The sequence below is a fragment of the Orycteropus afer genome, unplaced genomic scaffold, assembly GCF_000298275.1.
Source record: "Orycteropus afer afer isolate SDZICR_OR568_19922 unplaced genomic scaffold, OryAfe1.0 scaffold00354, whole genome shotgun sequence".
Taxonomy (NCBI): Eukaryota; Metazoa; Chordata; class Mammalia; order Tubulidentata; family Orycteropodidae; genus Orycteropus; species Orycteropus afer.
In genome coordinates this window covers 2,067,397-2,085,117 of record NW_006921941.1, presented here as the reverse complement: position 1 = coordinate 2,085,117, position 17,721 = coordinate 2,067,397, and the positions used below count along the sequence as shown (strand labels likewise).

General features: G+C 43.2%; 1 protein-coding gene across 1 annotated transcript in view; it reads right to left on the bottom strand.

Moving 5' to 3' along the window:
* Positions 1-6,769: 6,769 nt before the first annotated feature.
* Positions 6,770-17,721, bottom strand: part of ACTG2 (actin gamma 2, smooth muscle) — a 16,333-nt gene continuing 5,381 nt past the window's right edge. Inside the window, exons 3-8 of the mRNA XM_007952621.2 lie at positions 16,727-16,837; positions 16,384-16,468; positions 12,565-12,726; positions 11,268-11,459; positions 9,168-9,349; positions 6,770-6,913 (exon numbers count right to left, since the gene is read on the bottom strand). Of these exons, the coding sequence (XP_007950812.1) occupies positions 6,770-6,913; positions 9,168-9,349; positions 11,268-11,459; positions 12,565-12,726; positions 16,384-16,468; positions 16,727-16,837 (876 nt within the window). The remainder of the gene's footprint in view (positions 6,914-9,167; positions 9,350-11,267; positions 11,460-12,564; positions 12,727-16,383; positions 16,469-16,726; positions 16,838-17,721) is intronic.

Genomic DNA, 17,721 nt, shown 5'->3' with positions numbered 1-17,721 from the left:
GGGTTTGAACCGCCAGCCTTCTGGTTAGCAGTCAAGTGCCTTAGGCTCTATGCTACCAGAGCTCCTCAAAGGGTGACTAGGGGGGCATAATTTTAGGGATTTCATCAGTCACCATCAGACCAGTAAACCTGGTCATTTTAATGATTTTGAGCTTTGTTCCATATGTGTCTCTTGCTCTACCCAGGATCTGCAGTTTTGATCCCTTTTGAAGTGATTGACTGTAACAGCTGGAGACCATCTTGTACTTCCAGTCTCAGGGTCACGTAGGCTTAGGTTCCTTCCCATGGTCCCCTAGTCCCTTGAACAAATAGTTTTCTATGCATCTTTGATTTTCTTCACTCTTGTTTGTTCTAAATGAGAAAAGACCAATAATTGCATCTTAGATGGCCACTTGCAAGCTTTTATGACCCCAGTTGCTACTTACCACAGTAGGGTGTAGAACAATGTTTTTGTGTACTCTGTTATGCCAATTGAGATTGATGTCCCCCATGACCATGGTCCTGATCCCACAGGCCCAGCGACTCACTGCCTCAAGGTGTTTGATTGTGGCTAAGAAGTTATCATAACTTTGCCCCCTGTTGCCTAAAAAAACCCCCAAACCTACTGCCACCAAGTTAATTCCAACTCCTATGAACTCTGTAGCATAGTGCCTAAGGCACTTGACTGCTTACCAGAAGGCTGGCAGTTCAAACCCACCAGCCACTCCTCGGAGGGAAGGTTGGGAAATCCTACTTCCGTAGTGATACTGCCTCGGAAACCCAAGGAGGGGTCGCTATGAGTCAGGGCCGACTCGACGGCAAAAAACAACAACAAAAAAACATGAACTCTGTAGGACAAGGTAGAACTGCCCCAGAAGGTTTCCAAGGCTGTAATCTTGACAAAAGGAGATTGCCCCAGTCTTCCGTCCACAAAGCATCTCAGGGATTCAAATTGCTGACCTTTTATTTACCAGCTGAATGTCCTAACCACTACACCACCAGTGTCACTTGTTAGCTGTATTATATATATATGGACATTTTTATAACACCCACAGATTCATATGTAGAAATACTGTCTACCAACCTTTATATGCTCATGGATATGTTCCCATTCACCTACTGACATCTTGCCTGTCTACCTACCTATCCACCCATAGATTAAGGTTTGTTATTACTTATAATGCAGTATTATATATGTAATGGTATTTATATTTACCTTTGTTGTTCATACCTCTTGTGCACCTCTCCCTGTCTTCTTTTTTCTTACTGCTATTGTGCTAATCACCCATGTTTGGTATATTGCTTTTCCTTTTACCCAAATCAATATGTATCTCTTACCTGGCTAGCAACTTTTCCTCCCCTTCCCTCCCATCCATGGCAACCAGCAAACAAAGTTTCCTGGTGTGTGTAAATCTTTCCTTGACTTTTTATAATAGTGGACTCACAATATTTGTCCTTCTGTGATTGACTTATTTCACTCAGCACACTGTCCTCCAAGTTCATTCACATTATGAGGTGTTTTACGGATTCTTCATTATTCTTTAATGTCACATAGTATTCCATGGTGTGTATGTACATAGTTTGGTTATCCATTCGTTCGTTGATGGGCACTTAGGCTGTTTCTGTCTTTTTGCTATTGTGAGTAATGCTGTGATGAACATGGGTGTGCATATTTCTATTTGCATCCCAGCTCTCACTTCTTTAGAATATATACCTAGTAATGAATTGCTGGATCAAGTGGTATTTTTGTTTCCATCTTTTTAAGGTAGTGCCATACCATTTTCCACAGTGGTTGTATCATTTTACAGTTCCACCAGTAGTGTATGAGGCTTCCAATCTCCCCACACCCTCACCAGTGTTTGTTGTTTTCTGCCTTGGTGAACTTTGCTATTAATGTTGGGGTGAGATGATATCTCATTGTTGTTTTGATTTACATCACTCTAGTTGGGCAATCTACTTCCATAGTGATACTGCCTCGGAAACCCAAGGAGGGGTCGATACAAGTCGGGTCCAACTCGACAGCAAATAACAACAACAGCAATGGTCTAATGGCTAATGAGAACTCTGGTGGCATAGTGCCTAAGGCATTTGACTGCTAACCAGAAGGCTGGCGGTTCAAACCCACCAGCCACTCCTCGGAAGGAAGGTTGGACAATCTACTTCTGTAGTGATACTGCCTCAGAAACCCAAGGAGGGGTCGCTATGAGTCAGGACTGACTCCACGGCAGTGAGTTTGGTTTTTGGTTTGGTTTAATGGCTAATGATCACAAGCATCTTTCAAGTGTTTGTTGACCACCTGAATATCTTCTTTGGTGAAGTGTCTGTTCATGCCCTCTGCCTATTTTTTAATTAGATTGTTTGTCTTTTTGATGTTAAGATGTTGAAATTTTCTAAAAATTTTAGAAGTAAGTCTCTTGTTGGATATGTCATTGACAATTCTTTTTTTCCTCAATCTGTAGTTTTCTCTTTTTACTCTTTTGGAGAAGTCTTTTGGTCCATGTAAGAATTTAATTATTAGAAGGTCCCAGTCACCTAGTTTATCTTCTGCTGTTTGTGCATTTTTGGTTATGTTTAATAGTCTATTTATGCCATAAATTAGAGCCCCTAACGTTGCCCCTATTTTTTCTTTGATGAACTTTATACACTTAGGTTTTAAATTTAGGTCTTTGGTCCATCTTGACTTAGTTTTTGTATATGGTGTGAGGTGTGGATCTTATTTCATTTTTCTACAAATGGACATCCACTTTTGCCAGCTGCATTTGTTAGAGACTATACCTTCCTCCATTTAATGGGTTTGGACCGTTTGTCAAAGATCAGCTTGGGACAGCATTTCTTGACACAACTAGAAGAAGAGGTTGGATATGGGGGATAGGAAGAGCAAGTGTATGTCAGAACCGCCTGCAAAGCTTTTTTTAAAAAAAAATAATAACTATTATTATTTTTACTTTGGTGAATATATGTATAACAAAACATTTTCTAATTCAACAATCTTTGCATGTACAATTCGGTGTCACTGATTACATTCAATAGGCAACTATCACTACTGTCATTTTCCAGATTGGAGTATTCCACCATCACAGAAACTTACTGTCCCCTGAACAATGATTCACCCTTTCTCCTGGCAACCATTAATAAACTTTGGTCTCTATATATTTGCCTCTTTCGTGTATGTGGGATCATATAATATTTGCCCTTTTGTGTCTGACTTATCTTGCTCCACATAACATTTTCAGGGATCATCCATGTTGTAGCATGTATCAGGACTCTTTCTCCTTATGACTGCGTAGTATTCCATTGTACATATGTACCACATTTTATTTATTCATTCATCCGCTAATGGACATTTAGGTTGTTTCCACCTTCTGTCATAATAGTGTGGCAAAAGTCTTCTTTTTAATGACCTGGTTGGCTTTCCCTTCTCCTCCCTCCATGGAGATTCTGAAACGTCCCTATCTTCTGGGATTCCCTTTGTGGGGGAAGAACCTATGACTTCCCCTTCTCCTTCATCAATCTGTAGCGCTTCTTTGGAGGACTGTCCTCAGCCTACTGGAGCACCTTGCCTGAACAGGCAGGAAACCTAGGACTTTACTACCCTCAGGGTATGCCTTTGCCAATCACTGAAGAGTCTGGGACTGTGAAAGTGCACTCCCTTGTCTCTGGTCAGGACATCTCTGAGGCTCTACACACACTCCAGAGCTCCCACATGGGGTCAGGCTGAAACTACTCTCTCTGACACTTTGCCTGAAATTGCTCCCCCACACACACTTTTTTTATTGTGATTTGGTGAAAATTTACAGAGCAAATTCACTTTCCATACAGCAGTTCACATACACTTTGTCTCATGACATTGACCACAATTTACCACAAAGCAACAGCTCCCCTCCCACTTCCTCTCCATAGTTACCTCTTTTCTGTGTCCATCACTCCATGCACTCCTGCCCCCTGAGCTGTCTCCCTGTGCATAAACAGCCCTTCTTTCTCCCATGATTGTTGTCTCCAAGGAGTGTCTACCTAATGTAAATGTTCACCTCATATGCCTGTCTTTTGTTTGGCTAGAAGCCACAGGAGTGGGTTCAATTCCAGACCTGAAGGGCAGCTAGGGGCCACAGTCTCAGTGGTTCCACCAGGCTCTATCAGACCAGCAAACCTGGTCGTTCCCCACCCCCCTTTTTTTTCCAAATGATTTTGCGTTTTGTTCTGCATTGTTCTCCCTCTCTATCCAGGATCTCCTACATAGATCCTTCTCTGAGTGGTTGACAGTGGTAGCCAGGCACCATCTAGTTCTTCTGGTCTCATAGTTATACAGGCTGTGGATCACATGGTGTACTAGTTGCTAGGACTAATTGTTTCCATGAATCTTTGGTTTTCTTCATTCTTCTCTGCTCTGGACAAGGAGAGACCATCATTGCATCTAGATGGCTGCTTGCAAGCTTTTAAGATCCCAGTCACTACTCGCCAAAGTAGAAGGTGGAACAATGTTTTGTGTAGTACCTTATGCCCATTGAGCTTGATGTCCCCTGTGACTATGGTCCTGAGCCCACAGGTTCGACTACTTTGTCCCCCTATGTAGATGGCCATGACCAAGAAGTGACTATAACCTTGTCCCTTGTCAGCTCTACTATGTTGTTGTTGTTATGTGCCGTTGAGTCAGACCTGACTCATAGCGACCCATCCTTGGGTTTCCAAGGTGGTATCACTATGGAATTAGATTGCCCAACCTTCCTTCTGAGGAGTGGCTGGTGGGTTTGAACTGCCAGCCTTCTGGTTAGCAATCAAGTACCTTAGGCACTACACCACCAGAGCTCCTTCAGCTCTCTATACACCTGGAATTCAGATCATACAAATACACTTATACATGTTCTTGGGTACACTCCCCATTTCATAGACATACCTAATAGTTTAGCCTGTCCACCCATCTATCCACCCGTATACCCATGTTTGCCTCCACTGACAATGCAGTACTGTATGTGCAAAAGGGTTCATCTTTGTTGTCTGTACCTCCCATGTACCTCTCTATGTCTTCCTCTTCCTCAATGCCACCATGTTGATCACTCACATTTGGTACATTGCCCTTCTCTTCACCCAAATCAATACTTCTGAGATTGCCCCCTTGCTGGGATTCTTCCCTTGCTCATTGTGCCTCTTTCTCCCTGGGAAATCTTCCTTAATAAATTATTTGTACATGAATCCTCATGTCAGGATCTGCTTCTGGGAATCTCAGATAAAAATTCTCTTCTTCTTTCTACTTCTCCCAACTCTTTGTAAATCTGCTAGGTTTAAAAAAAAAAAAAAAAATGCTTCTCCACCCCAACCCCACCTCCAGAGGGCAAGGTTGTGGATAATGAATGGATAATGAAAGAGGAATGTTTGACTCTGAAGCTCACGTGCTTTACCATTGGGCTCCACTATATCCAATGGGTATGTCTGGGAAAGCTGATTGATCAGGTGGGATCCAATCATAGCATGAAGATGGGACTTGGCTTGGTGGAGAGAGGAGAGGATACATTAGGCAAGTGATAAACCAGCTATGAAATGAGAATGATACTAGTACTTGCCTCATAGGGTTGTGGCGAAGATAAATGAGGAAATCCCTCTAAAGCTCTTAACACAATGCTTAACGTATTGTAACCACACAGTAGACATTAGCTATTATTATCTGTCATTGCCTCATAGTACTTCATGGGTGCTTTTCTTTTACTTCATCTCATTGTATTGTGTGTATGTGTCTGCCTATCCCTTTAAACAGTGAGATCTGATGGGCAGGAATCATTGTTGTGGAGTACATAAATCCATGTGGCCTTGCCCAACTAGATGCCAAGAATTTAGTAAACACTTGTAGACTTAAACAGAATTGACCAAGGGTAGAGTGGGAAGGCAATAAATAAGGAGAGAAGAAGAAGAGAGGAAAGGAAAGGAGAAGAGGGTGAAGACAGGAAGGGGAGGAGAAAAGAGGGGTGAAGGAGGTAAGAGGGGGGAGAAGAGAAGGAGGAAGGGAGAGAAAAGGAGAGGGGAGAGGAAGTGAGGGAGGAGGGCAGGCAAGGAGATAAAATGTTTTTCCTAAGAATGCTGCTCTTTTCTAGATTTGTTTTGGGAAAATACAACCTAATCCTCAATGACGAAAGACCTGGTAGAGCTCTTAGGCACACTCTGACCTTTCATTGTTATTGTTATGTGCTGTGGAGTTGGATGGTCTCATAGGGACCCCTCCTTGGGTTTCTGAGGCAATATCACTATGGAAGTAGATTGCCCAACCTTCCTTCCAAGGAGTGGCTGGTAGGTTTGAACTGCCAGCCTTCTGGTTAGCAGTCAAGTGCCTTAGGCACTATGCTACCAGATGACCTTTCCTTACCTAAGTTCAAATAATATTCTGTTGAACCACTCACATGTCATATCCTATAAGCTTTCTATCATGTCTTCTTCTATTCATCTTGCCCAGTGTATTGCTCTGGAGTACGAAGACTTATATCCCTAAAAACCCATGTTTCTTAAACCATGAAGGGTCATCCAGCTGTCATTCTTATCCTTGTTTAAGGCCAAGAAGGCAAGGTTATATGGTATAGGGAGCACTAGTTTTGCAGGATTTTATTTTACTCTTTGTTCTGTGTGATCTTGAGCAAGTCTAACATCTGTGAGCCTCAGTTTCCTCATAGAAATAGTATGGGAAAAGCCCTTAGGACAATATGTGGTGCACAGCCCAGAAAAAGAAGACCCTCACACAGAGAAGTAAGGTTTGCAGGTTTTAATGTCTCATGTTTGGTAACACAGCAGTCTTGAGAGAATCTATTCTGACTTTAGAAGCACTTCCTGTGGACAATGGAAGGTCCCGCTTCATCATACTCAGGCTTGCTGATCCACATCTGCTGGAAGGTGGAGAGAGAAGCCAGGATGGAGCCCCCGATCCAGACTGAGTACTTCCGCTCTGGGGGAGCAATAATCTGCAAAGACCAAATGTGGTGAATCATGATCAGTCCCCAAGGAAATAGGGAAGGTGGCCCAGAAATCACCTCATCACCCTGCAAGGCTGCCCTGTGAATGGACAGCTTCCATGATCAGAAGCAAGCAGGATAAACATTGTGGTAGGTTAGATCATTGCTCAAAATTTTCACTATGCCCTACCCTTGCATTGATCATGTCTGCTAATTAAATCTTAAACTCTTCTTGGAAGGCTGCCATATATGGTTGAACTCAGAACTCTCAGGCCCACCACAGAAAGAGTGTGCTTCTCCACTCTTTGATTTTGGGCTGGACTATGTATTTGCTTTGGCTGATGGAATGTTTGCTAACACGACCCAAGCAAGGGCTTAAAATATACTTGTGCAGTTGGGTATGCTCTCTTACATCTCTGCCACTTTCATGGGAAGAGCTTCCCCTGAGGAGCTCCTGGCCCTTTAGCCTGGGCTCTGTGATGAGACACAGGAACCCTGACATGAGCTGGCTGAACCTTCAGCTTGAAGCAAAGCTGCCTAACCATGCCTGACCTTGATCAGCTGACTTCCAGCTGACCTGCAGAGGTATGAGGAACCAATGCTTATTGTTGTGTGCTGTTCATCGCCACAATTCCTCTACAGGCATACCTCATTTTATTGTGTTTTGTTTTATTGAGTTTAGCAGATAATTGTGTTTCTTACAATTTGAAAGTTTGTGGCATTGAGCAAGTGTATTGGCACCGTTTTTCCAACAGCATGTGCTCACTTCATGTCTCTGTGTCACATTTTGGTAATTCTCACAATATTTCAAACTTTGTCATAATGCTATTTGAGAGACTACATTTAAGAGACTATAGTATAGTATAAACATAACTTTTATATGCACTTGGAAACCAAAGAATTTGTGTGGCTTGCTTTATTGCATTATTCACTTTATTGCAGTGGTCTGGAACTGGACCTGCAATGTCTCCAAAGTATGCCTGTATACAATCCTACTGTCCAGTTTGATTGGGATGTTGTACATGTAAACATAGCCCTCTGCACCTTTGCTCATGCAATTTTCCCTACCTGGAGTGGATTTTCCTCTCCTCTTGTTTAGGTTGCCTTTGCACTGATCATGTCTACTAATTAGATCCTAAAATCTTGAAAGACTGCCACATATAGTTGAACTCAGAGCAGTGGCTCATGAACTGGGATATGCATCAGATCACCAGATCACTGGTTCATTTATCAGTGTAAGTAATGGGGCACCTGAGACCCACTGGATCAGAATCTGGGAGAACTTAGGTGTATCCTGACACATGGTCCTGGGAAAAAGCCCCTGCCTCAGGCTAGGCCTGATGCCCTCTAGCAGGCCTCAGTCATCATGGCCTCTTCAGTGACCACCAGGTGAGGAGAGGAGCCCATGGATGTCCCTGTGCTCTGGTGACCTGCTCTGCTTCCCTGTGCTGAGCACCATCTGCTAGGCAGAGGAAGGCCTGGGACAGCCTTCCTTTGTGAAGAAGGTCCTTATCCTTAGAATATTGGCATAGAGAATATACATCCTCAGCTCAGGCCAGAGCCCAACCTGTTGTGACTTTGTAACTTTTAATCTATTAGCTACTTCTACACTCAACTCTTTTTCCAAACCTGCTGGAAACAAATTTCCTAGAAGCCCTAAAATGGTCTAGAGGATTGCTTGGGGAGCAGAGGCTGGGGGAGCAGTGGTAACGGGTATACTTCCATTTGGTTAAGTCTACAAGGTGAGGCGCTCTGATGAGAAGTGGTGTGGGGAGGAGACAAAAGATGGGGCAGTGGACCAGAGGCTGTATAGAAATCAAGGAATGTCCCTTTAGATTTGAAACAATAGTTGGCCTTATGGTCAAACATAACATTTGTGGACCTTGCACCTTCCTTTTGGCTAACACTCAAGTTCTTTTACAGTTTAAAGATGCTATTGTGTTGCCTCCTTCTTTTCTTCCCCTCCATTTTCCTCTTCTTGATTTTCTCCTCAACCCCTTAATATTTTCTTCATCTCAAATTATTCCAGCACCTTCTACTATGACATCCACATAATTACATATGAGTGCCTATGCTAAACGTGTCTTCAGTCCATCAGTGCCTAAGGAACATAACACCCTGAGATGGAACCTGCCCCTGACTAGGATGACACTGAACCTTGGAGACCACCAAGTTTCTGGGCCTGTGGAAGCCTGACTACAAGCATCTCTCAGGTTGGTAGATCTTTGTACAGAGGACAGAATGAAACTGGGGTGAGACCCACCTTGATCTTCATGGTACTGGGGGCCAGGGCTGTGATCTCCTTCTGCATCCTGTCAGCGATGCCAGGGTACATGGTAGTTCCCCCAGAAAGGACATTGTTGGCATATAAATCTTTACGGATATCAATGTCACACTTCATGATGGAATTGTAAGTTGTCTCATGAATTCCAGCAGATTCCATGCCTAGTGGAGATCACAGTATCTAGTCAGAAATACCCACCTCCAGCTCCTCAAATGACCCTTCTGTTACTGTAACTACTCTGGTTCAAACAAAAGAATAAAGTATTGGTATTGCTATAAAATGGATGAACCTAGAAAATATCATGCTAAGTGAAAGGAGCTACCCAGCATCACCTCTTAATTGGATTAGTAGATCAGTTCCCCTGGCTTGCCACTGCTCTGCCTTTAGATTCTCCCTGTTCTGAGAGATCTTCACATTGTTGCCAGATGCCTATTTCTAAAGAAACACTTTCATTATATCCTTTTATTTTGTTTTACAGGTTTATTGAGATATAATTCACATACCATAAAATTCACCCTTTTAAAGTGTATGGTTCGGTGGTTTTTAACAGATTCACAGAGTTGTCAATCTAATTTTAGAACATTTTCAACATCCCTAAAAGAAACTCCATGCTCGTTAGCAGACACTTCCCATTCCCCCTTCCACTGAACATTGCCAGAGTGCACCAACAGAAAGTTATACTTTGTATACTTTCTGTCCTGTATATTTGCCTAATATGGATCTTCCATGTAAATGGTCTTTTGTGACTAGCTCCTTTCACTTAGCATGATGCTTTCTAGGTTCATCCATTTTATAGCAATACCAATACTTCATTCTTTTGTATTGCCCAATAACATTACGTTATATGGATATACCCATTATCATCAGCTTTGACATTTCCCCATTGCCTACAGATTGACATCTAACTACCTTAGCCTGGCACCTAGATCTTCCACAGGGAAAAGCCCTGTATGTCAAACTAGCTCATGCCCACCTAACTTCCAATCTTTTTTCCATGAAACATAATTCCACACTGTAGATAGAGGACTTTTCTTATAGTACAAACCTACCCTTGCTACCTTGCTGCCTAAAATTTCTGGGCAATCCTAATGCTGATATGAATAACCCTATGTTCTGTGTGGTCCATCCCCAGCAACTCTCTCCAATCTCCCCTGTGTATCAAAACACACACAGAGACAGAACTCCCATCCCATTTTCCTCTAAACAGAACATGCTCTCTCACACCTGCATGCTTTTGCACATTCCCTTTGCTTTGCATGGCATTCCCCACTCTTTGCTCCTTCCATCCCCAGATACCATAAAATGATATGCTTCAAGGGTCTATTCATATGTGCACCTTCTCAAGGAGCCTTGTCAGATTACTTAGGCCTATACCACTTTGTCTAGATTGCTGTTTATCAGACTTTTGGTGACAGATTTGTCTCCTCCTATACCCTGCTCAAGAAAGTAGCTGTCTTTTTCTTAAATACTATCTTATTTAATCCTTGTAATCCTTTCTGATAGATACTATCATTATTTCCATTTTACATATGAGGAAACTGAAGTTTGAAGAAGGCAACATGTCCAAAGTCAGAGGGTTTGGAGGGAGCAGAATCAGGATTTAAAACTAGGTGTTACCCTAAAACCCACTACACAATTCAGCCTCTCTGACCTAAATGGTAAGTGATAGAAGCAGTGACCCAATGTGTTCTGCGCATTAATCTTATTCTTAGTTTCATCTTATATTTCCTGCCCTGCTTTTCCCTCATTAAATGATTTCATTTAGTTGTGTTATTTATAATTTTTGGTCCTTCCTAGAAAAGTGTGGGGTATAATGCCTAAGGCATTTGATTGCTAACCAGAAGGCTGGTGGTTCAAACCCACCGGACACTCCTTGGAAGGAAGATTGGGCAATCTACTTCCATAGTGATACCGCCTCAGAAACCCAAGGAGGGGTCGCTATGAGTCGGGTCCAATTCAGCAGCAGTGAGTTGAGTTTTGAGTTGATGTATAAACAATAAACAGAATAATTGTGAATGCTGACTTTTCTCTTTCTGTAGCTCACCCACCCTTCTGCCCTGTTCTATGAGCAGCACTCACCAATGAAGGAAGGCTGGAAGAGGGTCTCGGGGCAGCGGAAGCGCTCATTGCCAATGGTGATGACCTGCCCATCTGGCAGCTCGTAGCTCTTCTCCAGGGAAGAAGATGAGGCTGCCGTGGCCATCTCATTCTCAAAATCTAGGGCCACATAACACAGCTTCTCTTTGATGTCTCGAACAATTTCTCGCTCAGCTGGAAGGAGTAGAAGTGATAGAAACTCAGTCCTGTTGAGTTGGTTGTTCATTTTTACAAAAACTTCGTTCTTACATCTACTTTGCATGGAGTCTTAGGGTGATAGTAGAATTCTTCCCAAATAGGTTCAAGGATCTCTCCACAGCATGTTATTTTTCCTATTCTTGATTCTGAAGTGGAAGTTTAAAATCTTGATTTCCAAGAAAAACTTTGTATGGACTTCTTCCCCTTGTTCTCATCACTCTGCCCTGACAAAGCTCTGGGCCTTCCATGTAGGACACTTTTTCCCGTTTAGACATATATGCCTTTATGTTGTGATCTTGCATCAAATTTACACATCTAACAAGGCCCCAACAGCTCTGACCCTGGTGTGGATGTGGACAAAGGCACCAGGTCCCTGGAGAAGGAGAGGATGCTAAGAAGGGACACTAAATGGAGGCCTCTGCTGAGAGCTCTAGACTAGGCTGTCTTTTTTTTTTTTTAATTTTATTGTGATTTGGGTGAAGATTTACAGAGCAAATTCACTTTGCATACAGCAGTTCACATATACTTTGTCTCATGTCATTGACCACAGTTTACCACAATGCAACAGCTCCCCTTCCACCTCCTCCCCACAGTTACCTCTTCCCAATGTCCCTACCTCCATGGGCTCCTGTCCCCTGAGCTGTCTCCCTGTGCATAAGCAGCCCTTCTTTCTCCCATGATTATTCTCTCTAAGGAGTGTATCTACTTGAGGTAAATGTTCAACTCATATGCCTGTCTTTTGTTTGGCTGGAAACCACAGGTGTGGGTTCGATTCCAGACCCAAAGGGCAGCTAGGGGCCATAGTCTCAGTGGTTCCACCTGGCTCTATTGGACCAGCAAACCTGGTGCCCCCCTTTTTTCCCTTAGACTAGGCTGTCTTGATTGGGAGGCTTCTTCTTTTAACAAGACTACCTTGACTATCTGGTCTTTTCCAGAGGCCCAGCCCAACTCAGGGCCTCCCAATCTACCCCAAGAGTTTGAGGGCGCAAAACAACAGAATTCTCTTCAAGCCTGAGAGTTTCTAGTCCTAGATTAGGTTTGGCTTTGAGCTCAAATCAGAATCAGGACAGGGGCTGGATACCTGTGGTCACAAAGGAGTAGCCTCTCTCTGTGAGGATCTTCATGAGGTAGTCTGTGAGGTCGCGGCCAGCCAGGTCAAGGCGCATGATGGCATGGGGCAGTGCGTAGCCCTCATAGATGGGGACATTGTGGGTGACGCCATCCCCTGAATCCAGGACAATGCCTATAGACAGAGGGGATAAAAAAAAATGAAAACTCCATTCTTGTCTTTCATCTGTCTCTTTCCAGAATCAATCATTTATCTTCAACTATGTTTTTCTTTAGCAGCTAAAAAAATTTACCCACCATGAGAATTATCAATCATATAGGATTTATGTATAGCAATCTTGTCTCCCTACTGAGACTGTGGGCTTTGGTTAAAAAAAAAAAAAAGCAAACCCACTGCCATCAAGTCAATTCCGATTCACAGCGACCCCCCACTGGTTTCCAAGGTGGTAAATCCTTATGGAAGTAGATTGCCCAGTCTTGCTTCTGCAGAGTGGCTGGTGAGTTTGAACAACCAGCCTTCTGGTTAGCAGTCAGATGCCTTAGACACTGTGCTCCCAGAGCTCCTTGTGGGCTTCAGTAGGGCACATAAAGTGTCCCCTCTTCATGTATCCTTTGAATCACTTCCACAGTAATGCACACTTGTTGATCTGCATTAAATCTAGATTGTTGTTGTTATTAGGTGCCATCAAGGAGGCTCTGACTCCTAGTGACCCCATGTACAGAATGAAACATCGTCCTGTCCTGTGCCATCCTCACAATCCTTGCTATGCTGAGCCCACCATTGCAGCCACTGTGACAATCCATCTCATTGAGGGTCTTCCCCTTTTTCACTGACTATCTACTTTACCTACGTTAACTTTATCTACTTTATCTACATTAACAACCTGAGATATGCAGACAATACAACTTTGCTTGCTGAAAGTGAGGATGACTTAAGGCACCTACTGATGAAGGTTGAAGAATACAGTCTGCAGTATGGATTACGTCTCAATATAAAGAAAACAAAAATCCTCACAACTGGACCAATGAACAGCATCACAATAAATGGAGAGAAGATTGAGGTTGTCAAAGAATTCATGTTGCTTGGTTCTACAATTGATGCCAACGGAAGCAGCAGTCAGGACATTAGACCACGTGTAGCATTGGGAAAGTCAACTGCGAAGGAACTGTTTCAAGTGCTGAGGAGCAAGGATATCTCCTTGAGGACTAAGGTGCGCCTGACACAAGCCATGATATTTCCAATCGCCTGGTATGCATGTGAGAGCTGGACAATGAATAAGGAAGACCGAAGAAGAGTTGATGCTTTTGAGTTGTGGTGCTGGCGAAGAATGCTGAAAGTACCTTGGACTGCTAAAAGAACTAACAGATCTGTCCTGGAGGAAGTGCAGCCAGAATGCTCCTTGGAAGCAAGAATGGCCAGACTTCGTCTCACCTATTTTTGTCATGTTGTCAGAAGAGACCATTCCCTGGAGAAGGATGTCATGCTTGGTAGGGTGGAGGGTCGACGAAAGAGGGGGAGGCCTTCAACGAGATGGATTGACATGGTGGCTGCGATGATGGGCTCAAGTATAGCAGGGATTGTGGGGCTGACGCAGGGTCAGGCAGTGTTTCATTCTGCTGTGCATGGGGTCGCTATGAGTCAGAAACGACTTGATGGCACTTAACAACAATAACAACAACAATCTACTTTACCACGTATGATATCCTTCTCCAGGGACTTGTCCCTTCTGACAACATGGCTAAAGTAGGTGAGATGAAGTCTGGCCATTCTTGCTTCTAAGGAGCATTCCTCAGAAGAGCTGCACTTCTTTCAGGACAGATTTGTTCATTCTTTTGGCAGTCTATGGTATTTGCAGTATTCTTTACCAACACCAAATTCAAAGGCATCAACTCTTCTTCAGTCTTCCTTATTCATTGTCCAGCTTTCACATGCATATGAGACTATTGAAAATACCATGGTTGGGTTAGGCACACCTTACTCTTCAAAGTGACATCTTTGCTCTTTGATACTTTAAAGAGGTCCCTTGCAGCAGATTCATCCAGTACAATATAACATCTGATTTCTTGATTACTGCTTCCATGGGTGTTGATTGTGAATCCAAGTAATATGAAATCTTTAACAACTTCAATCTTTTCTCTATTTATCATGATGTTTCTTTAGTGGTCTAGTTGTGAGGATTTTTGTTTTCTTTATTGAATTCTTTAATCTTTGATCTTCATCAGTAAGTGCTTCAAGTCATCTTCCCTTTCAGCAAGTAAGGTTGTGTCATCTGCATATTGCAGGTTGTTAATGAGATAGATCTAGATTACACATTCTTTAAGTGAGACTGGGTAATTTGCATATCTTTTAGGCACCAAACTTACACATATGTACATACAGACAGAATGTTAAAACTGGAAGGGATTGTAAAAATCAAGAAGGAATTTAAAACATTTTTTAACATTCTTTCCTAATGAAACTTTTCATAAACTATAAAAGGAAGTAAGCTTTCTCAATGTGATAAGATATCTCTCTAGATTCAACAGCAAAATCATAATTGATGGGGAAACACTATAATATCATCATTATTATTTAATATTGTCGTGGACATTCAACAAGACAGAAAATAAAAATAGGAGGTATTACTATCAAAGGGAGAAATAGTTGTCATTATTTTTCCAACAATAGAGAAATGGTAAAATAATGAACTATGGCACAATCACACAATGAGTATTGTGCGACCTTTAAATCTAATGTTTAAATCAGATAAAATCAAATGTAAAGGACAGGATACAAAACTGTATATACCATGTATTTTCTCATTATTGTCCTTATCACCTGCAGTGAAATTTACTTCTGTCTCTTCCCTGCCAAACTGTTGGCTTCATAATAGCAAGAGTCTGTGTTATTTATTTTTGTATGCCCATGGTCTGGTGCTAGTGTTTGGCACATGGTAGTGAGTGTTGAACAGTATTTGATGGATGGATTGGTGGATGAATCAATGACTACATGAATGAAAAAAATATTTGAACAATATGTATGGAAGCTGCCAAGTCCCTCTAATGTCATTTTATTGTGAATCCTCTGTGTCTCCCTGTGCACCCTCCTATACCAAGACCACTACTTACACATCCACCAATACAGGTTCTGCCATTGCTGCTTCATGAGGCAGAAACATTCCAATATTGTTGGAATGTGTGTGTAAGCTCCTGGAATGACTTCTGTGAGGGAAGATGTGCTGTTGTTGTTGTTGTTTGCTGCTGTCAAGTTGGCCCCCAACTCATGGAACTCTTAGTCCATCTTAGTCTAGAAGCTCCCCAGAAACCTGTTCAGCATCATGGCAACACACAAGCCTCCACTGACAGTTGAGGGATGGCTGGGAATGGAACCTGGGTCTCTCATATGGGAGGTGAGAATCCTAGTAGTTATGGTTCATTTGTGTAAATACTTTCTAACTATATCACTAGACTCTCACATCTGCGTTGCACATGGGTGTTCCCATTTGTGATCCCTAAGCAAATTGTCCCTGGACTTTAGCTGTCCCTTTGATTCTTCTGAGCAAGAGAGGAGTCCTTCTGCAAGAATCCAGCTTTTCTGCCTCCCCTATTGTCAAAAACCAAAAAAAAAAAAAAACAACCAAATTCACTGCTGTCAAGTCAGATCTGACTCGTAGCAGCCCTTCCTTGGGTTTCCGAGGTGGTATCTCTACAGAAGTAGATTGCCCAGTCTTCCTTCCGAGGAGTGGCTGGTGGGTTTGAACCGCTAGCCTTCTGGTTAGCAGTCAAATGCTTTAGGCACTGCGCCACCAGAGTTCCTGTTGTCAGAAAAGGAGTGGGTTACAGGGCAGCTCACCTGTTGTGCGTCCAGATGCATAGAGGGAGAGCACAGCTTGAATGGCGACATACATGGCCGGGACATTGAAGGTTTCAAACATGATCTGAAAGGACAATGCAGAATAAAGGACTATCACAGCACCTCTTGGCCTATATAATAGTTTGTGGTCTTATTAAGGGCAGGGACTGTGCCATTTTTTACTACTTTATACCGTCCCCACCCTCCACAGGGCCTGGTATGCACTATGTACGTAGCAGGTCCTCAGACAATTCTGTTGCACTGGGATATGAATAGGGAAAAGAGCCTGGCTCAGTGTTCATTTGCTTCTTGTGTCAGTGCTCAAGAATTCCTGCCTTCTTACCTGTGTCATCTTCTCCCTATTGGCCTTGGGGTTTAGGGGGGCCTCGGTGAGCAGGGTGGGGTGCTCCTCAGGTGCTACCCGCAGCTCATTGTAGAAGGAGTGGTGCCATATCTGATTGAGAAAAAAAAGGCAGATGAGCCCCGCAGACTGTCAACAGGCTGGGAAATTCTAGTTGACAAGCCCATGCTATCGGAGTACAGCAGGATGATGCACAGGATGGGGCTGACCTGAGACCTGTCAGCCTGGGACTTTCTCATTGACATTAGAGGTTCTCAAGAGGGCCCCAGACAGGGGTCAACCTTGGGAGGAGCACACTGTGAGTGTTGGTTATGTCCATTTCACCTCTCCCTTTCATCCTCCCTTCACTCCCCTGCTCTGTGCCCTGGGGCTCAGGCCCATTGCATCACTCAGCATTCCTAGGCTTCCTGCTGTACTTGATAGATGGAAGATACCAGGCAGAGATTGGTGGGTGGGAGGAGAGAGAAGGGCCAGATGTTTCTCCTGGCAATGGTTGAGGCCCCCTGTGGGCACAGCTCTGGTTGAGTGTGAGAGCTCCAGTGCTCACTGAGCTCCAGTTACACCCCCCCCCCTCACCCTCCCAAGCTCCTTTAGGCTTAGGGTTGTAGCAGATTCCTACTGTTGCTGGTACTTGGGTACCTCAACATCATTGTCTGATTGCCTTAACCCTGCTCAAACCACTGTAAGTAGTCCTTCATTCAGTTAACTTCAAAACCCCCATGAGTGCATGCCTGACAGGTTTTCTTAGACTGGGTTTTCACTTTTTATTACTGACTAGACTGGTGCTTTAGAGCAGGGATTCTCAAACCTCAGCATCATGAATATTTTAGGTCGGATACTTCCTTGTTGGGGAGGAACTATCCTGTTATGTGCATTTTAGGGTGTTTAGCAGCACCCCAGCCTCTACTCACTAGATGCCAGTAGCACTTTGCCACATATGATAATCAAAAATGTCTCCAGATATTGCCAAATGTCCT